This window comes from Ornithorhynchus anatinus, chromosome 3 (assembly GCF_004115215.2).
Source record: "Ornithorhynchus anatinus isolate Pmale09 chromosome 3, mOrnAna1.pri.v4, whole genome shotgun sequence".
In the NCBI taxonomy this organism is placed as follows: Eukaryota; Metazoa; Chordata; class Mammalia; order Monotremata; family Ornithorhynchidae; genus Ornithorhynchus; species Ornithorhynchus anatinus.
In genome coordinates this window covers 29,334,360-29,356,079 of record NC_041730.1, presented here as the reverse complement: position 1 = coordinate 29,356,079, position 21,720 = coordinate 29,334,360, and the positions used below count along the sequence as shown (strand labels likewise).

At 43.7% G+C, this 21,720-nt stretch overlaps 1 protein-coding gene and 1 non-coding gene across 4 annotated transcripts in view; both read left to right on the top strand.

The window, feature by feature from the left end:
- Positions 1 to 21,720, top strand: part of LDLRAD3 (low density lipoprotein receptor class A domain containing 3) — a 174,940-nt gene that overhangs the window by 86,740 nt on the left and 66,480 nt on the right. For 2 of the 3 annotated variants that reach the window (XM_029061141.2, XM_029061144.2), the window contains exons 3-4: positions 3,830 to 3,955; positions 8,237 to 8,371. In XM_029061141.2, coding sequence (XP_028916974.1) covers positions 3,830 to 3,955; positions 8,237 to 8,371 — 261 coding nt within the window. The remainder of the gene's footprint in view (positions 1 to 3,829; positions 3,956 to 8,236; positions 8,372 to 21,720) is intronic. The other variant, XM_029061142.2, reaches the window with a different exon arrangement.
- On the top strand, positions 14,174 to 14,311 carry LOC114810441. The gene has a single exon (XR_003758141.1). It is a non-coding gene; the product is annotated as a small nucleolar RNA SNORA7 (small nucleolar RNA).

Here is a 21,720-nt window from a genome sequence, read left to right as displayed (position 1 = left end):
CCTGAAGGGAGGGGGAGAGGACAGGGGCGGAGATGTAGATCTGCGTGTCATCTGCGTAGAGATGGTAGTCAAAGCCGTGAGGGCGAATGAGTTCACCGAGGGAGTGAGTGTAAATGGAGAACAGAAGAGGGCCAAGAACTGACCCTTAAGGAACTCCAACAGTTAAAGGATGGGAGGGGGAGGAGGCACCAGCGAAGGAGAGCGAGAAGGACCGGCCAGAGAGATACGAGGAGAACCAGGAGAGGACGGAGTCCGTGAAGCCAAGGTGAGATAAGGTATGGAGGAGGAGGCGATGGTCGACAGTGTCAAAGGCAGCAGAGAGGTCAAGGAGGATTAGAATGGAATAGGAGCCATTGGATTTGGCAAGAAGGAGGTCATGGGTCACCTTAGAGAGAGCAGTCTCAGTAGAGTGGAGGAGACGGAAGCCAGATTGGAGGGGGTCCAGGAGAGAATGGGAGTTAAGGAATTCTAAGCAGCGATTGTAGACGACTCGTTCTAGGATTTTGGAAAGGAAGGGTAGTAGGGAGATAGGGCAATAACTGGAGGGGGAAGTGGGGTCAAGAGCAGGTTTTTTTAGGATGGGGGAGATGTGGGCATGTTTGAAGGCAGAGGAGAAGGAGCCATTGGAGATTGAGTAGTTAAAAATAGAAATTAAGGAAGGGAGGAGGGCAGGGGCGATGGTTTTAATAAGGTGAGAGGGAATGGGGTCCGAGGCACAGGTGGAGGGGATGGCACTTGCGAGGAGGGAGGAGATCTTCTCTGAGGATACTGCAGGGAAGATGGAAAAGTAGGGGAGGGGGTTGTTGGGGGGGGAGGGGAGAGGCAGAGGGGTGACTTTGGGGAGCTCAGACCTGATTGTGTTGATTTTTGTGATGAAATAGGTGACCAGATCATTGGGGGTGAGAGATGGGGGAGGGGGAGGAACAGGGGGCCTAAGGAGAGAGTTAAAGGTCCGGAACAATCGGCGGGGGTGATGGGCATGGGTGTCGATGAGGGAGGAGAAGAAGTTTTGCCTGGCGGAGGAGAGGGCAGAGTTAAGGCAGGAAAGGATAAATTTGAAGTGTGTGAGGTCGGCTTGGTGCTTGGATTTTTGCCAGGAGCGCGCAGCAGCTCGAGCATAGGAGCGTAAGAGGCGGACAGAGGAGGTGATCCAGGGCCATGGGTTAGTGGAGTGAGAGCGGCGGAGGGAAAGGGGGGCGAGAGAGTTGAGATATAGATATAGAGATATAGAAAGTCTAAACCGGTATGAGCTGTAGGGAAGCTTCCCCGCCCCATCCAGTGAGCCAGAGCTTGTCAAAAATCAGGCACAAATCTTGTTAAGGAAGCAGGAAGCCAGCAGTGGTTTGTGGTCCAGCACTGATGCATGCTTCATTTTAAATGCTTGTTTCAGCAGTTTTTTAGTGGTGGGAGAATGATGGCGTCAGGCATCTCCACTTCTCTCAACAGACTTTTGCCAGGTAGCAGCTGGGTATCTTTTGCCTCTGGGATATTTTCTCATTGTCATTTTTAGCTGTAAATTCAGCACAACTGGAAATGACCCTAAGGTAATCATCTCCAAACCGTATGCCTAGTGGTGATGCTGTGAAATGTCAGCTTTAGGATTCTTCTTTTTTCCACTTCATAACCCCAAAGTAAAAGTATTGGTGCAGTTAAAGGAAAGGTACATTCGTATCAACAGGGCAATTTTGTTGTGACACTATATTTGAAGGGCAGAGCAGCATCCATCAAAAGATCTAGGGAAACTGAGTGGCCAGTTTTGTGTGAAGGAGGGCAAGGGATAAAGTCTTAAATAATGGTTATACCAAAGCCATGACACCCTCCTATGTTAGCAGTGAAGACTCCCCAGGTAGGGTAGCTCCTGTCCCATTTCCTCCAACTTCTCACTCTACCTAACCTTCCCCTCAGGGTTCTGAGAGGAATACTCCGGTATAAAACTGTGGATGTGGAAAACTGGATAAATGCCTTTTACAGACAGTCCGTTCTGGCTCTTCTGAGTGCAGACAATCAAGGGCAATTAAAAACCACTTGAGAAACACCACCAAATCCCTTGACTGAAACACAGTTGTCTTTTAGTGTTTAAAACCTAGGGATGTCCTAGTTTGTCAAATCCACTTAATTGCAAGTTAGCCTCTGTCAAAATTTGTGGGTTACAGATGGTAATAGCATTGAGGTAATTTGCTACCTGTTTTCTCCAAAGCAATGACTTATTCTTCCGTTGTAGCTTGGGTTATGCTTTGCAGGAGGAGAGGAATTAAAGAGATAGGTCATGGATATCTGAAATTCAGTGATTCTTCTTTTTTTCCACTTCATAATCCCAAAGTAAAAGTACTGGTGCAGTTAAAGGAAAGGTACATTCATGTCAACTGGGCAATTTTGTTGTGACACTAAATCAAACAAGGATCTGTCTTTAGACTTGATTTTCAGAACTGGTTGGAGAGGAGGGAAGGCTTCCTTAGGGTTTGGTATAATGAAAGTTTGGGAGCAAGAACCATTCTCAGCTAGCTGAAGTGAAAACTTTGACTTAATTCTAATTTCAGTAAGAATCCTTCTCCCTTAATTTGGTGTTCCTCAATAATGCCCCCTTCATTTCTCTCTCAGCACAGTCCCCAAACTAGATCAGGTGGGTTCTTTCAGGGTAATAGTATTGAGGTAATTTGCTACCTGTTTTCTCCAAAGCAATGACTTACTCTTCTGTTGTAGCTTGGGTTATGCTTTGCAGGAGGAGAGGAATTAAAGAGATAGGTCATGGATATCTGAAATTCAGTGATTCTTCTTTTTTTCCACTTCATAATCCCAAAGTAAAAGTATTGGTGCATTTAAAGGAAAGGTACATTCGTATCAACAGGGCAATTTTGTTGTGACACTATATCAAACAAGGATCTGTCTTTGAAGGTACTGCTCTAAACTCTTTCTATTGGATCAAATATACTTTGTTTATTTCTGCTCCAGTGCCTTTTACTCCCATAGGAATAGGAAGACAGGTAGCCCAGTGGCTAGATTAATGGCCAAACGGACTTGACTTTAGAAGATATGGATTCCATTCCTAGTTGCCAGAGATTTGCTCCCTTGACTCTTAGGTGGCTTATTAACTTCTGCACTTCAGCATATATCTCTCCGCAATGATACAAAAATTACATTTTTCCTTCGTTTTCCTCTCCATGGTATTCCAGAAAATAGAATTGGGCTCTGTGGGGTAGGATCTTGAAAGGAAAATGCCAGTGGAATAGACAAATAGAAGTCAGAAGTCATGAACCCAAAACAAGAACTATCCCTTAGAAAAATGTTTGATGGTTAAGAAGGAACATCAGGGCCAAATTTCCACTAGGATATGTCTTTTCTTAAAACAAGTTCTATTTGGAGCTAAAACAGAACATTAGCCTTTATTAGGCATGCACTTTAACCCAAGGATTTCACATCAAAATCCCTGCTGTCGGGGATCCCAGTTTGGAGTTATACTAGGCAGTTTTCTGGCTGAAATTGCCCATCAATCCTTGAACGAGGCTGTACGGTGGCTCAAGCCCGATGGTGGTTCCAAAAAGGATATTTCATTCCTTGAAAATATTTTCTTAGTTCTATTTTCTAATTAATAGGTTAGTGTGAAGATTTTGGTTGTGGTGGGAGAGCTCAAAGACCGCAGTGGAGGTGAATGTGAAGTGGCTACTGTTTGGTTTAAGTCCAGGTAGTGCCTTGTACCCTTTTATCGTCATCTCTGGAATTGAAGAAAAATGTAAAACATGTGATATGCAAAGTTCAGTTCGGGTGGAAAGTGAAGACTGCCCTTACAGAGGTTTTCATGGATTTTTCCTCTCATTTTGTTTTTATCTTCTAGCCAAGCATAAATCAAAATGTGGCCCTACTTTCTTCCCCTGTGCAAATGGCGTCCACTGCATCATCGGCCGCTTCCGATGTAATGGGTTTGAGGACTGTCCAGATGGCAGCGATGAAGACAACTGCAGTAAGAGCCAAGTTTGCTGCAGTTTGGCAGCATGTATTTTTTTTTTCATTCAACAAATCAAACTTATATAAGAAATGGAACCTGCCCCTTAACTCTTTCCTCTCCCATCCTGGCACATACTCATTCTCTCTCCTCATTTTCTCCCTCTTATCTCTCCTTTATTTACTCCCTTCATTTTTATGCATTTTCAGGTCTCTAATTGAAGAACTGTTTCAGAGAGCTGATTATAACATCAGTAATGCTGTTGAAATATGGGAGACTTGTTGCAGCTTTAAAATGACTGCTGGAGAGTATTTGTGTAAAATATTCATCCTTCAGGGGGTCTGTGAACTAGAACCGTGACAGCCCAAGATTTTATTTATTTTCTACTCTTTAGGATACTAATCTGAACTCATATTTTGAATATTTTTGTATTGGACTTCCCTTTTAGTACCAGTAAAGCAACCTCATTTATTGCCTAAACTATGTTTACTGGACCATCCTTCATCATTTGTTGTTGTTGTTGTTGAAGAACATACATTCTATTGGTTGATTTTTTTTTTAGGTTCTTGGCTTTCAGTTAAATTTTAACGTTTAACTGATAGTCCATAAGCAGGATGCTTCTGTTTTGAAAAAGTGCCCACTGAATCCCTGTTCATCTCACTTATGTAATGCCTAGAAACTGGGAGAAACAGGAAGTCAATGTAGTTTTTAAAAGAAGAGAAATAATGGGAAGTCGTGTGCCCAGTGGATAGAGCACGGGCCTGAGAGCCAGAAAAACCTGGGATCTAATCCTGGTTCTGCCCCTTGCCCATTTTGTGACCTTGGAAAGTCACTTAACTTCTCTGTGCCTTAACCTCATCCATAAAATGGGGATTGACTGTGAACCCTACATGAGACAGGGACTGTGTCCAACTTGATTATCTTGTATCTACCCCAGCGCTTAGTACAGTGCATCATTTATAGTAAGCACTTAACGAATACCATTAAGAAAATAGTGGCACCTCTGCTTTCCTCAGCATGTTTTTGACTTTGGGGGAAATTAAAAGCATGCAAAATGTGCTCTCTCTTATTGTTCAGGCCTATTTCCTTCCCAACCCTGACCTCCCAGTTTCCTCTCCCTACATCCCTCCTTTTTTCCTTGCTCCATCAGACATTCTCCACCTGTAGCTGGCTCACTGCTTCACTGCCACTCTGTGAAGCTGTCACCCCTACAAACCCTAGCTTCACTTGTGGAGGCCCACCTCCTCTTGGAAGACCTGGGCTCACTGGGCTCTGGGCTCTGAATCTGCTTTAAAATGACTGCCAGTCATTTTGCAGTTAGAGGTGGAAAGCAACTGTATACAGAATAGATTCCTCAACCCTACACTGCCTTTTTTCTGCACGTCCCCTGAATCATACCTTATTATTTAATCAACTCAACGAAGATTTTTCTGTAGCACCTGAGGGATGTTGCAGCTATGGCCAACTCAAACAGGCTTGTGTCCTTTATTGCACTTCACCCGCCAGCAGATCGATTAATTAAGTCCCAAAGGAGGAGCCTCTAACTCACACATCTGGTCAGGCTAGTGAACCAGTCTCCACAGAAACATCCCTAACAGGGTAAAAGTGTAGAAGACTTGGCCAGAATTTGTAAAAGAACAAAACCTTCTAGAAATTTTATCTCAAAGGCTGTATTTGGGTATCTTGCCTTCATGCTGAGTCTTGTTATTTTATAAGGGAGATGCAGATGGGCAAGATGGTCAAGCCTAGGCCCAGGAAATATCTTTACAAGTGAGTAAGAAATGATGATTCAACCTTTCTGCCCAGCTCTGTCAAAGATGCAAGCCATTTTAGAGGAATGTTTTGAAAATTAGTTTGTTTTTCCAGTCAATCTGGGGCTGGTGAAAGGTTGGAGGGAAATAATAATAAGGATAATAATAGTGGCATTTACTAAGTGCTTACTATGTGGTAAGCTTTGGGAGAGATGCAAAACAGCCAGATCCAACTCACTCTAAGAAGGAGGGCCCTCATTTAATCCCCATTTTACAGAGAAGGTTACAGAGAGGTTAAGTGACTTTTTCCAGAGACATATACCAGGCTAGTGGTGGAGCTAAGATTAGAACCCAGGTCTCCTGACTCCCAGACCTTTCCTTGTCCCACAAGACCTCCCTTCTCTGGATATTTACCCCTGGGCTGCTGGCACAGAATTCAATCTGACCCGGAAATAGTGCAGCCCCGACCAAGTTCTTTCATTAGACAGGCAGCGGTCGCTCTCTGTCAGTAAATAGGCAATGCCAGGATTTTAACAAAAGGATCCCAGAGTGTGAAGATGTTGCACTGCCCCTAACAGGCAGTGGGTATTGGTAGGCCAGAGCTCACTGCTGGCAATCTGTCCTGAAGCAAGCAGAATTTTTCCCTGTAAAGGTTAAGAGGAGGAGAGCTTTCTAAGCTAACTAGGTTCGACAGCAGCATTGTAAGCTAACAATGGGAGAGATCTTTGCTGGGCTACATCACTGCCCAGACATGGCTTGTAAATTTCCCCTTTCTTTCCGTTTTATACGCTCTCCAAGCTTGGGTATCAACAGTGGCACTGATACTGTCAATGGTTTCCAGATGCCATCTGTTGTGAAACCTTGTGGTGCTCTGGCTCGGAGAAGGTTTGGGGCAAGGAGACAACACCCCTGCAGTGAGGATGAAGCTTGAGAAAGAGGATTAGAGACAAAGGAGCAGAGTGATGGCCATTGTGATAACAGAATAACAAATGAGAATTTTGGGAGGTGGCAAAAACTATTTGATTCCTGTGTCTTGGAAAATAATCGCTTGAGATGGGGTGAGAAACAGACTTCATCAATTTAAGAGAATAATAAAATGCCCAAGGGTGATGATGGATTTCCTGGACATTTGTCTGGCAGTTTTTCAGTCCTACAAACATGCTGTTTGATTATAATCATCTTTTGATCCTTCCCATTAAATACGATTGAAGTTAATACCTGCGGTGTGCTTAACTGCTAAGCTGTTCCCCAGCTCGTTCTGGTATGACCAGCTCCACAGCCTTGATCGGCACATTTGGCTGTGTCTTGTCAGAGGAGCCATAGCTATCATGGGGTTAAAATTTAGTGTCAGACATCTCAAGGCATCGGAATCATTTTTTTGGAGAGGGTTTGTGTAGCTGAATGTCATTCCACGAAGAAATGCCAAGCCTGGTGCCCAGGACCTAAGACAAGCTGGGATGAGCCTGATGGGAAACAGACAGGAGCCTAAAGGATCTGGCTCTTTTTTCTGGGTCTTCAGGGTGGTTTCTGTGCAATCTGTGTTTATGGGGAAAATCTGCAAGTAAATGCTGTAGACTGGGAAGCCTGAGGGGTATTAGGAACTATGGGTAGGATGAATGCAAATTATAAGGGTTCAAATAAAATTTGGCCGTGAAGGGGAGGTGGTCTAGTGATTTTTAGATGCTCATTTCTCCTCCTGAACATTGATTTCTCTTTAGGTCTAGACAATCTTAATTGTTTCAAGGCCCCTTTGTTCCAAACTACCAATTTTTGTATTGTGTGAATCTGAGAGAAGTTTATTCAGAAGGGTGAAAGCCAAGCCCTGACATTTATGTGGGCAAAAAACATGTCTACCGAAACTGTGATGGCATATTCTCCCAAGCACTTAGTACAGTGCTCTGTACACAGTAAGTGCTCAGTAAATATGATTGATTGATGAATGGAAAAGTCCTGATTGCTAGAGACTTCTGGCTCAAGCATGGCATTCGTGGCTTGGATTTCAACCTTTGGTTTTGAATATATTTTCAACTCCCAAGAAACGTAGAAGTTAAATTATTGTCCTTCAAATAAGACTTAACGATTACGTAAGGAAGCTCCAAAGTCAGTGGGACTATATTCCTCCAGGAAGAAAATTCCTCTTATCCTCCCTCTCCCCATAATTCCTGTGATGCATCTCTTCCTGTCTCTCTGGGATATTGGTTATACCATAGCTGATACTTAGTTTTGAGCTGACATTTGCAAGCTCAGTATTTCAAATCTAGCGGGGCAGGACCTGGCCAAGTTTCCCAGGACCGAAGACCCTTTTGGAGGGTACAGTTAGGATGGCAGATGAAAGGGAGGAAAAACAATGAGAGCCAAAGAATATAAGAAAGACAATGACTGTGGTACTAAAGAAGGCTATTTTGCCCTCAGTTTTTGCCTGACCTACTCTCAAATGGGATCAGCTGTTCTGGAAGACCACTTCTTTGATTATGCAAATTGGCTGATGAGGTTGGTAAATGAAAAGAATAGTTGGCTGTCTTGTGATATGGTATCCTTCCTTTCCCAGCAGCAAACCCCTTGCTGTGCTCTACAGCCCGGTTCCACTGCAAGAACGGTCTCTGTATCGACAAGAGCTTTGTGTGCGACGGTGAGAATAACTGCCAGGACAACAGCGATGAGGAAGCATGTGAGAGCCCTCAAGGTAGGCCTCCTCACTTTGCTCTGTGGAGCAACAGCTAAAGGAGTTTGAGGGATGGGAAGATTTTTGCCTTTGCCATCTATTAGGTAGGTGACCAAAGGGGCTACATGAGGACACTCTGGAACAGGTCTGAAAAGAGATTTTTATCACAAATCCCTTCTTTAAGAAGCACACGCTCAGTGAATCCTCCTTCTTCTCCTCCCTCATCGACACCCATGCCCGTCACCCCCGCCGATTGTTCCGGACCTTTAACTCTCTCCTTAGGCCCCCTGTTCCTCCCCCTCCCCCATCTCTCACCCCTAATGATCTGGCCACCTATTTCCTCACAAAAATCAACACGATCAGGTCTGAGCTCCCCAAAGTCACCCCTCCGCCTCTCCCCTCCCCCCCAACAACCCCCTCCCCTACTTTCCCATCCTTCCCTGCAGTATCCTCAGAGGAGATCTCCTCCCTCCTCGCAAGTGCCACCCCCTCCACCTGCGCCTCGGACCCCATTCCCTCTCACCTTCAAGGCTCTCCATCACCTTGTCCCTTCCTACCTCTCCTCCCTTCTCTCTTTCTACCGCCCACCCCGCACGCTCCGCTCCTCTGCCGCCCACCTCCTCGCCGTCCCTCGGTCTCGCCTATCCCGCCGTCGACCCCTGGGTCACGTCCTCCCGCGGTCCTGGAACGCCCTCCCTCCTCACCTCCGCCAAACTGATTCTCTTTCCCTCTTCAAAACCTTACTTAAAAATCACCTCCTCCAAGAGGCCTTCCCAGACTGTGCTCCTCTTCCCCCTCTACTCCCTCTGCCATCCCCCCTTTACCTCTCCGCAGCTAAAGCCTCATTTTCCCCTTTTCCCTCTGCTCCTCCACCTCTCCCTTCCCATCCCCACAGCACTGTACCCGTCCGCTCAACTGTATATATTTTCGTTACCCTATTTATTTTGTTAATGAATTGTACATCGCCTTGATTCTATTTAGTTGCCATTGTTTTTATGAGATGTTCTTCCCCTTGACGCTGTTTACTGCCATTGTTCTTGTCTGTCCGTCTCCCCCGATTAGACTGTAAGCCCGTCAAACGGCAGGGACTGCCTCTATCTGTTGCCGACTTGTTCATCCCAAGCGCTTAGTACAGTGCTCTGCACATAGTAAGCGCTCAATAAATACTATTGAATGAATGAATGAATGAATGAATCCTGAAAAACCTGAGAAGCAGAGTGGCCTGGTGGATGGAGCACAAGCCTCGGAGTCAGAAGGACATGGGTTCTAGTCCCAGCTCTTCTTCCTTTCTGCTGTGTGACCTTGGGAAAGTCGCTTCACTTCTCTGTGCCTCAGTTATGTGTAAAATGTGGATTAAAACTATGAGCCCCTTGTGGGACATGGCTTGTGTCCAACCTGATTATCTTGTATATATCTCATTGTTTAGTATAGTACCTGGGTACAGAGTAAGTGCTTAACAAATACCGTAAAAAAACCCAACAACATTGTCAATAACCTTCAGTGCCTATTGCTGTAGCAAGTCTGGGATGCGTATTGACCAGTGGGAAGAGAGGGAGCTGGTGGTTCAGTTATTTGTGTTGGACTTATTTGATGGGTAGAAGATTTGAGCCTCCAGAATGGTATCTTGCCTTTTCTTGTGCTTTTTAGTAGCAAAATATAGCTCCACATGTTTTTCTCCCTCCCTCTTCCTTTGGTGATGCTAGATTTTCAGCGCTTATCAAGGCCTGCTTTGGCTTTTAATATTAGCGACAGGAAAAAGGGCCTGAAAGCACAGTAATTGCCATCCTCTTCTTAGGATGATTTCAAGCTGGTTTGAAGTTTTCTTTTTAGAGTTTCACAGTGTTCTTTCCCCTCTTGTTTTCAGTTGGGAACTTAAAAGAGATCAATGTATGGAACAGGATTTTAACTGGATTTTGTTGGCAAGAAACAAATTATTCCAAAAGCGGCCTCTAACTGATAACATTAGCCAGGTTTTAGGAATTGTTTTTTTGTGACACATACCTAGTTATTACCTCCTGCAAAGACCTGAGTCGATAATTATAGTAATAATGATGACAGTTATTAAGGGCCTATTATGTGTCAAATACTGTGGTAAGCACTGGGGTAGATAGAAGCTAATCAGGTTGGACATACTGCCTGTCCCACAAGGGACATTGAGGCAGATAGACTTCTAAACTCATCGGTAGTCTGAAGACATGGGTTTTGCTCCTGGATTCTTTAGGGAAACTAAAAGGCACTTTGGCAAGGAACTGTGCTAGAGGGCAAATTGCTTCCTCCTTAAAAGTCCTCAGTTTCCCTGCTTGAATGATGGAGGTAATGGGAGCAGTAACATGCCTGCCCTGCCCACTCTGGGTGTAATGAGGCTGACAGTTAGATGAGATCTTTGAGCATTAAAGAAAGGAGCCCCATGAAAATGGAGGTGTTCCAAGTCATAATGCAAATTAATAATTGGCTTGTATCATCATCCATTTCTGTGTAGCTAGCCCTCATAACAAGTCTGTGGTGAACAGAAGCCACCATTGTGCCAGTAATTTTCTTGTCTCCAAAGCACATCAATGACAGCTCTGCTTTTCGTGCCCTGACCCCCTTTTTTAGTCCTGAAGGGAGAGCGAGCGCGGGTGTGTGCCCCCACACATGTGTGTGTGTGTTTCGGGGGGTGGTAGTCACCTTTCATATGAATAGGAGTTGAGGGGTTGTTCTTGGGACAGCTCAGAAGGTAATAGGATGAAAGTGAAGATTTTACTGTTGATCTTTTCAGATGATATTTTTCCTGCTGCTCCTGGTTCTTTGCACGGAGCTATCTGATCAGTCTGGCATAATTAATTGTCTTTTTCCTGAGATCAAAGTGTCTTTCTTTCCATTGTGTACTCCACAGGGGAGTACCTTTGAATGCTTCAAAAGTTTAATTGTATTGTTTTGAGCTGATCACCCCTTTAAGGAAAATTAAACTATCTTGAGCTATGGTGATAAATAACACTGAAGTAATGTGTGACATGCAGAATTTGGGATCTCTTGTCTGACTCAGAAAAGAAAAAAACGACATTGAAACCATGTATTCTCTTGACCTTTATTCTCTTTCTCTTTTTTGGTTAAAATGCAGCCAGAACTGTGGGTTATTGGGCTTTTCAGCCACACAACAATCATAAATTGATTTCTGTGTCAGTGGCAACATCTTCTAGCACAATGGATAACTACACACAAAACACACACACACGTCTATACACATATGAAGATATTTGAACAGATATTTCTCCTGCCATGAGCTCTCTGCAAAAGGTACTTGGAGGACTTTTTCAAGCCTTCAGCATCTGAACCAATTGGTAACTGAGAAACTCTTCTGTGCCTCATTTACCTCATGTGCAAAGTGTGGATTAAATCCTCCTCCCTCCAATTTAGACTGTAATAATAATAATGTTGGTATTTGTTAAGCGCTTACTATGTGCCGAGCACTGTTCTAAGTGCTGGGGTAGACACAGGGGGAATCAGGTTGTCCCACGTGGGGCTCACAGTCTTAATCCCCATTTTACAGATGAGGTAACTGAGGCCCCGAGAAGTTAGGTGACTTGCCCAAAGTCACACAGCTGACAAGTGGCTGAACAGGGATTCGAACCCATGACCTCTGAACTCCAAAGCCCATGCTGTTTCCACTGAGCTACGCTGCTTCTCTGTGAGTCCAGTGTAGGACAGGAACTCTATCCAAATTGATAAACTTGTATCTAACCCAGTGCTTAGAAAAACACTTAACAAATATTATAAAATAAAAATTGTTGAGGGGCTGAAAATAGGTTGAGACACACGAGCATGAGATTCAGCAGGACTTTGGTTCCTGCTTATAAGGGCACAAGGTGGAGAGAGAGAGAATGGTACTTTCCATCATCCCATAAGCCCTACTGGCACAAACACAATCTAAATTTTTAAGTGTGGGACTGGAGCAGGGAAGGGTGGGAAAGGGGAAAGAATAGTCCATTGTTCTGAAATTTGTGCTGGAACCATATTCTATGGAGAGAGAAGCATTGTGCTTTCCTAGCAGATCATCTGTATCATAAGAAGATTGTTCACTGGGGAGGAGGTAGGGGCAGAGAGGTAGCTGATGGAGGTTTCAGGCTGTGTCCACTCCAGGGCTGGAATGAATGCTTCTGCCCAAGATTAATCTGTTGGATTGCCTCCAGATGTTGATGTCATGACAATTGAATTTCAGAAGTGACTGACAGGAGCAGGAGAAGGACTGAATTTTATCACTCCTGTGCCCTCAATCTCTGTGGAAGGTAAATTTAAGATGCTTGTTGTTCCGCCTCTTGCTCACACCTGCTTTTATCTTTCTTTTGACTTTGCCAGAGAATCAGAGACATATGCGGCATTTTATTTTTTCCTGTGGTATGAAAAAGCCAAAGCCTCAGTTATACCAGGGTAGGTTTTGGCAGTGGAGGGGAAAGGATGGGAGGAAGGTGATAAAGGATACAATAAGTGCTGGAAAGGTCCCAGCCTGTTGGCAAAATTAACTTGTTTGCCCCAGTTTATGCTTTCTGTTAAATGGTACCCACTTCTTCACTTTCCTAAATTCTTGAAGGTCTCCTTTGTAGCTCTTATTTTCATGAGCTTGATGAAGCAACTAAACCATATTTTCATTCTTTAGCTCTGCATAGATTTTCATTTATCCTTCTGCCTCTATCTCCCGGTTCCAGGAATAATTGAGAAAGGGCAGGATGCTTAAAGCCATATTAATGCTATTTTGATAATGGTAGAACATTTGTTTCCCATTCCAAGAACAGCGCAGAGTCCTGGGGGTAGAAGATCATTCCTGAAGGAGCTAAAAGAATGTCATCCCGGGTGGTGAATTTATGAAAAGCATTTATTTCGAGAATACTGGTCTTGGGCTGATAAAGCAGAAAATTCAGCTTGAAATCCATACAGTTGGTCCACATCATTTGCTAAGCACCCATATGCACACTATCTTACTGTGGTTGGTAGAAAACTCGAGAGAGCATTATCGGGGTGAAAAATGCTGAATCTTTTGGGCATATTTCACCCGGAATGGACATGTTTGAGATGAATTTGGGGGCAGGAATAATTCGAGTTTGTGGAGCACAGCTGGATTTGGGGGAAGGCGGAGGGCATTGAGTCAGTTGTAGAAACAGAAAGAGGTTATGAGAGGTTGATTGCTGCCTTTCGGTACCTATAATTTTTCTTCTTAATTGAATGTTGTGCATCTACAGAGCTTTTACTATACTGCTGCGGCAGGAGTCTGAAATGTCTAAAATATCCCTCATTTGGAAGTGAGTCAAATTATTCTGCATTTGTTCAAGGCCGTAATTACTTCCAGCTCTTTCAGCTACCAGGGTAATTTTCTGAGCTCTTCCTTTGATCTCCTCCATTTACGTCTCCTCCTCCTATTTCCCTTTCCCCTATTACCCTGCTATGAAGATCTGGGAAGTGGGCAGCACCTGCTAGGGGCGAGTGACAGTCCTGAAGCCTGCAGGGAAGCTTTGGGAGACCATAGTCTGGTGCAGGATGAGTCGTCGATGGTATAAATCTGATCCAGGTGGTTGGACCCTTTCAGCTGTCTGTCATTCAGGGTCTTTTTAACCCATCCTGCTTCCTTTTTGGGTAGCGGTGTTGCCTAGTGGAAAGAGCTCGGGTATAGGAGTCAGAGGATTTGGGTTCTAATCCTGGCTCTGCCTCTGTCTGCTCTGTGACCTTGGGCAAGTCACTTCACTTCTCTGTGCCTCAGTTATCTCTTCTGTAAAGTGGGGATTGAGACTGTGAGCCTTATGTGGGACAGGGCCCGCGTCTGGCCAGATTAACTTGTATCTACCTCAGGGCTTTCCCCTTTCATGGTTGCACCTGGAGAGTTTCCAGTACTCTGCTAGTCTCGACTCAGGGAGGGAGAGTCAAGCAGAATCATACCCATTTCATTCCTAGCTTGGGCAGTGGCTAGTGAGTTGAAGGCAATCTGCTACAAGTCAAAACTCACTTGTGCTGGGCAGCCGCATATGGGAGAGAGTCGAGGGCAGAGACTCAAGTTGACTGTGCGGAAGGAGGCAATGGTAAACCACTTCTCTATTTTTACCAAGAAAACTCTCAATGGATACACTATCAAAATGATTGCAGATGGAGGTGGGGCATTCTGAGAGATGTGTCCATGGAGTTGCTATGGGTCGTCATAAGACAAGACCTCAGGGCTTAGAATGAAGCACTTAAGGAATGCCGTAACAAAAAAAACCCCTCCTAAGGGAAAAGTGAGCCAATAATGAAATGACCAAAAGGCAAACAGAAGAGCAGGACAAATCCAGCAGGTCCTTAGATAATGATTATCATAATAATTATGGTGTTTGTTAAGCACTTACTGTGTCAAGCACTGTTCTAAGCACTGCGGTAGATAAAAGATAATAAGGTTAGACATAATCCCTGTCGCAGTTGGGGCTCACAATCTAAGTAGGAGGGAGGAGAACTTAATCCCCATTTCAGAAATGAGGAAATTGAGGCATATGGAAGTTTCGTGACATGCCCAAGGTCACTCCACAGACATGTGGCAGAGGTTAAAGGTAGATCTGTCAATTTTGTTCCTACCTGATAATAATGATTGTGATGATACTCATCATGACATGGTATTTAAATGCTTACTGTCTGCCAATCACTATACTAAGCAATGGTTGGACATAGGCCCTGCCCCATAAGGGGCTTTCAGTCTAGCAGGGGAGTGAGAACAGGCTTTTATTTGCATTTTACAGATGAGGGATTTGAGGCACAGAGAAGTAAAATGACTTCCCAAGGTCACCCAGCTGGCAAACGGTGGAGCTGTCATTGGAACCCAGGTCCCCTGACTCACAGGCCCCTGCGTTTTCCACTAAATCACCTTGTTTGAGGGCAGGAGTGGTAATAATACCAGTACAGGGCTTTGTCCTTGAATCACCTGCAGTTTAGGAAGACAGGTGAGCCTGGATGATGGAGGCCAGGAGCAGCAAGTCACTTCACTTCTTTCTGCCGAAGGAACCTCTGGAATAGGCTTTAGAAAGGGGTTCTGAAAGCGAAGAATCTGGTTTTGTGAATCTCGTCAAAAGAATATTTTAGTCTCTTTGGAAATAGGGAAGGGCAGCATTTTTTCTTAGCCACACAATTTACAGTGTACAGTTGTAAATAGAAGCGACTGTGTAAGAATAGCTGAAAACAGTGGATTTCCTCAGGATAGAACATCTGAGTTAGCTGTTCGTGTCACTGAGAGCCTACCCTGAGTTAAACTCTGAACAGACTCTTTGCGATTTAAGAAGTCTTGAGTCCAAAACCTGTTTGGATCACATAGTTGAGGTGTGACCTTACTAAACAAGTCCCTTGATTTCTCCAGACGCCATTTGTCTATGTATCATTTTAAGGGGTTTGGTCAATACCTCAAGGACTCTAATATCCTTGAAGGAACGGCATGATGAAACCAAAAAACGATTAGCATTCCTAAAATATCCCCAGAATTCGCTCTGCGCTTTTATTAGATTCTGCTGTGTGTCTCAGTGAGGGCCTCTCTGGTCGAAGGCATGGTTCATTTTGAATTCAGGAATTCTTCCATTAAGGTGCACTTGCACAGCTTCCTTCCTATGCAGTATTTTTATTTTAATCCACTGATGCTTGGGGAAAGCTAAGCTCTTCACCCCTTAAAGCATAATTCAAATTCCCATCCAGCTTGCAATAACATCTTTCCTACTCTGGGACTTTAAATCCCCATTTCCTGCTGAAGAAGATGAAAAAGGTGAAAGGCGAGCAGGTGAACTCCTGAACAGTTCCTGATGTCTTAACTGGTTGTTTGCCAGAAAATAAGACCACTCCTACAGGACATATCGGGATCTGCTTCAATCTTGCCACCTTAGAACTTGACAGACTCTTCTGGTTCTTGTTCTATGATATCTTGTGGCTGTAGCACTAGAGCTGCACTTTCCTGGCTCTTGTGCAACCAACAGTTTCTTGTCCCCACTGCACCTCAAACTTTTCAACACACCTACACATGCCGATCATTCATTCATTCATTCAGTAGTAGTTATTGAGTGCTTACTGTGTGCAGACCACTCTACTAAGCACTTGGAAAGCACAATTCAGCAACAAATAGAGACAATCCCTGCCCACAGTGGGCTCACAGTCTAGACCGGGGAAGACTGGCTTCAAAACAAGTGAACAGGCATCAATACCACCAGTATAAATAAATAGAATTATAGATCTGCACATCATTAATAAAAATAAATAGAATTGTAAATATGTACAAAAAACATACAAGTACTGTGGTGGAGGGACGGAGGTAGAGCAAAGGGAGCAAGTTGGGGCATGGGGAGGGGGCGCAGAGGAAAGGGGGGCTTAGTCTGGTAAGACCTTCTGAAGGAGGTGAGACTTTGAAGGGGGAAGTGTGATTGTCTGGCAGATTTGAGGAGGGAGGGCATTCCAGGCTAGAGGTAAGATGTGAACCAGGGGTCAACGACGGGGCAAGTGAGAACGAAGCACAGTGAGAAGGTTAGAACCAAGAAGAAGTTAGCGGCAGAGGAGTGGAGTATGTGGACTAGGATGTAGAAGGAGAGAAGGGAGGTGAGTTAAGGGGCAAGGTGATGGAGAGCTTTGAAGCCAATATTGAGGAGTTTTTGCTTGTTAAGGAGGTTGATAGGCAGCCACTGGAGATTTTTGAGGAAGGGTGTGACACTCAGAACATTTTTGTAGAAAGATAATCCAGGCAGCAGAGTGAAGTATTAGACTGAAGTGGGGAGTGGCAGGAGGTTAGAAGTGTCAACTTCAAATCCTTGATGCTGTTAAACACACACCATGTTCCCAGCACTATGCTAACGGCTGAGAAAGATACAAGTGCTAGGGTAGTAATTTAGATCATACACAGACCCCGTCCAAGGGGGAGGGACAACAGGTATTTAATCCCCATTTTGTAGATGACGAAGCTCAGTCAAGTGACTTGTCCGAGGTCACAGAACAGTTAGCGGAGCAGTTAAGAGAATCGGGGTCTCCAGACTTCCAGTCCCCTCCTCTTCTACTTTGCTATCTCCCTTGGATATTAGTAAAAATAAAGTATCATGGTGTGGCTGTGATAGGTATTACATTATGAAAAACTGCTGTTCATGTCATGCCAATCAACAGCCGCTTTCTGGGTAGGGGCTGCAGAATGACCAGGGAGAGAGCTAGCCGGGGGAGATTATGAAAGAGGAGCATCAGGGGAATGTTTATTATATGTGTATATATGAAATTAATATTAGGTCATAGCCCTTTGACATTCCTAAGAAAAACTATTTGAGAAGGGAAATATGTGTGGAAAACAGTCAGGAAATGAGGAAAGTTTAATAAACACATGGCACTTGAGAAAGCCATTTGGGAGGATTTATCTAAGCAATTTCAAGTCTCTCAAGCCTTATACAGTGAGAGACCTAGGTTTAGTGAGGAACCTAAAGGTCATCTGTGATATGATGCATGTTCTTCATGTGATGTGCAAACTAGGCAGCTGAAAAATGTCCTCCTAGTTGTTCTGTGTCTGAGACTTCTAGTGGCCCCAATCACTCTGGGAGGAGCTGATCTCTCACTGCCCATGCCAAATCTGAAAAGCTCCTAAAACCTATCAAAGGCTCAGCACCCATCTCAGTCTGGGTTAGTGCTTCCTTTTATTGAGTCTGCTTCCAACTCATTATTTACAGAGGTTGTAAAATGAAGCTTAACTTGCAATTACAGTACATCATCTCTATCCAAATGCAGCCTGCAGCTGAACTTTCCTACTGAAAAGCAGACTAAATAAAAGGTGAAAAAGAGGAGATGCAAATAAAATGTTAGTGATGCTTAATTATATAAAGGTTATGCTTGTGCTTGCATAATTGTCTAAAGTGGCTTGATTGTAACAGCTGGCTGAGGGAAGCTAGTTTTAAGGCCTATTTATGTATTTTTATGGTTCCTGTCACTGTAATAATTGTTATTGATCACGAATTAATTTTGTGTCATTCATCTTATCCTTCCTTTGGCTCCTTTCCTAGCCACATCCCGAAGGGGAGGGTTTAGAAGACATATTGACGTTTCCTTTTGTAAAGGACATTTGATGAGAGCAGTCTTCTGGAGGAAACATGAGTCTGATTGCCAACAGAGATATTTCAGATAGTTTTCACAAATCAAGATGACAACATCCTTGAAATTATTTCTTTAATTCCTTTGTTGTGCCATTGGAAGCAGCACGGTCTAGTGGATAGAGCATGGGCCTGGGAGTTAGAAGGATCTAGGTTCTAATCCTGGCTCTGCCACATTTCTGCTGGGTGACCTAGGACAAATCACTTTACTTCTCTGTGCCTTAGTTCTCTCATCTGTAAAATGGGATTAAGACTGTGAACCCATGAGGGACAGGACTGAGTCAACACAATTTGCTTGTATCCATCCCAGTACTTAGAACAGTGCCTGGCACATAGTTAGTGCTTAACAAATGCCACAGTTATTATTATTAATATTATTCAATCATATTTAATGAGCACTTACTGTGTGCAGAGCACTGAACTGAGCACTTGGACTATACAATTTGGCAACAGAGAGAGACAATCCCTGCCCAACAACGGACTCGATTGGTGTTATTACAGCTTCCAGGTTTGATTGCTTCCCCTGGATTCAGGTACTGAATTGTCTATTGGGGCAGAAATACCCAGAATTCCCAGCCTCTTATTAACAGTATTCTTTATTTTGATATTTAAGTGCTTACTATATGTCAAACACTGTTCTAAGCACTGGGGTAGATATAAGTTCATCAGATGGGATACAGTAGGAGGGAGTAGGGGTATTGAGCCTCCATTTTACTGGGGCACAGAGAAGATAAAGTGACTTGCCTGAAGTCACACAAAAGGCAAGTGGCAGAATTGGGATTAGAATCCAGGCCCTCTGACTTCCAAGCTTGTATTCTTTCCACTAGGCCATGCTACTTCTAACAGGGTCGTTCTCCACGCTCTTTGGCAAAGTTAACTCTCCCAGAAAGTGTTTTTTCTATGCATTTTAGCTAGTGTTATTGCAGAGTTAGGGTGTGTTCTTCCTATACTGCATATCTGTCTAAATACAGCTTAATTTATTGGAAAAATCAGTTTTGTGTTGGGTGACAATCATTGGGTGAGAATTATAACTCATTTGGGGGAATGCAAAGTTCTTTGGGAACATAAACCCCTCTGTTTTAGGAGTACTGACTGTATCATCCAAAGGAGTTCCCTGCCTCCATATTTGAGACATTAGATCAAAGGGCTTTCAACTTGGTTGCTTTGAGCCCTCTTGTCTTCAGGAATATGATTTCATTGTGACTGTGAGATGTGGACTGTGAACAGACACCACCTCCAGCTCCCTGAGCTGTTCTGTCAGCATCATATACAGGCCATTCTCAACATCAAATAGCAAAACAAGATCACAAACAATGAAGTTCTGGAACGCAATCTGTTTTCTAGCATCAAAGCTATTCTCACTTCAACCCAGTTACTCTGGGTACGACGGGAGAAGAATGAATGACCCTCAAACAACTGTGATAGGGAGAGCTAAAAGCAAGGAGGCCAGAGGCGATGATTTAAGGCTACGGTAAAACAAAGACTCATGCGTTAGAGCAACCCAACTAATAACCGAAAGTCGATTGCTGAGGATAGATAGACCAGCGTGGCATGCTGCTATTGAGAAAAGGGAGGCTTTTTTTTTTTTTTAGAAAAGCCAAGGCCAAGGTGAGAGATGAGGATCCAAAAGAGAAAATATTCAGGCCTTGCAAACATCGAACATGACATCCCAACAAGGGACAGCTTTTTTGCATGGTCCATCTGGCTCTTTCAGTCTCTCAGGCACACAAAGGTGAATTTCACAAAGATTAGTGTCATCTTTGAACATGAAGGTGAACTTAATACAGATATAGACATATACATATAGCTAGAATAATTATTATAATAAATAATTATGGTATTTTTTAAGCACTTACTATATGCCAAGCACTGTTCTAAACACTGAGGGTAGATAAAAGTTAATCAGGTTAGACAAAGTCCCTGTTCCACATGGGGCTTATACTCTTAATCCCCATTTTACAGATGAGATAACTGAGGCCCAGAGAAGGGAAGTGACTTGCCCAAGGTCCCACGACAGATCTACATATATATGATTTTATCGAGTGATTAAAGTCTAAAGATTTCACCATCTCTTTTGCAGCCCTTGAAACCAGGGCATTAAAGTCCTTTGTTAGCAGTTATCTCACCTAGTGCCCATATGATGAAATGGAGAACTCAGAGAAGTGATGATGTTCAAGATCACCCAGCTGGCCAATGTCAAGAAAAACCTCAAAGGGTTTACTACTACTATTAATAATAATGTTGGTATTTGTTAAGCGCTTACTATGTGCAGAACATTGTTCTAAGCGCTGGGGTAGGTACAGGGTAATCAGGTTGTCCCACATGAGACTCACAGTTGATCCCCATTTTACAGATGAGGAAACTGAGGCACAGAGAAGTGAAGTGACTTGCCCACAGTCACACAGCTGACAAGTGGCAGAGCTGGGATTCGAACCCATGTACTCTGACTCCCAAGCCCAGGCTTTTTCCACTGAGCCACGCATTGCACTGTCACCTGAATCACTTTCCCCCTTGTGTTTATTAAAATTCAGCATGATATGATGTCACACATGTGAGATTTTTCTTTCATCACCAAGGGCCATCCTCTACTTCTGGGACAGTGTGGAAACCCAACCAAATCTACTACTTCAGTACAATCAACAATGTGTACTGCATGCCCACTGTGTGAAAAGGACTATGCTAAATGTTTGGAAGAATCCAATAGTAGAAGTACTAGTAGTAGTGATAGAAGTAGTTGTGGTGTTTAAGCTTCCACTGAGTGAGAGGCACTTTAGGAAGCACTTGGTAAATACAAAACAAGAGGCAGATTCCCTGTCTGCAAAAAGCTACAGTCGAATTTGGGAGACTGACATAAACGTATTTTACAGAGTATTCAAAGTAACCATGTACAGTTGAATAAATGTGTATTCATAAGAGCTGAGAATGTTGTTTGTTGCCTGTCTTCCCCTTTCTAGACTCTGAGCCTGTTGTGGGCAGGGATTGTCTCTCTTTGTTTCTGAATTGTAATTTCCAAGTGCTTAGTACAGTGCTCTGCATAGAGTAAGCGCTTAAAAAAAATGTATGAGTGAAATAGGTCTGTATGACTTGTGATGCTGAGAATTAACTGGAAAGGCATATTGGAGAATGAATGAATGAAGTGGGTCTGTATGACTAGTGATGCTGGGAATTAATTGGGGAAGGCATATTGGAGCAGGAGTTCTTTGGATATGGGGAGGGCCATGGTCTATCTGATTGAAGGAGAGGAAAGAGTACTAAAGCAGAATAGTGTGAGCCAAGGGCTTGGAGGCGGGAGTT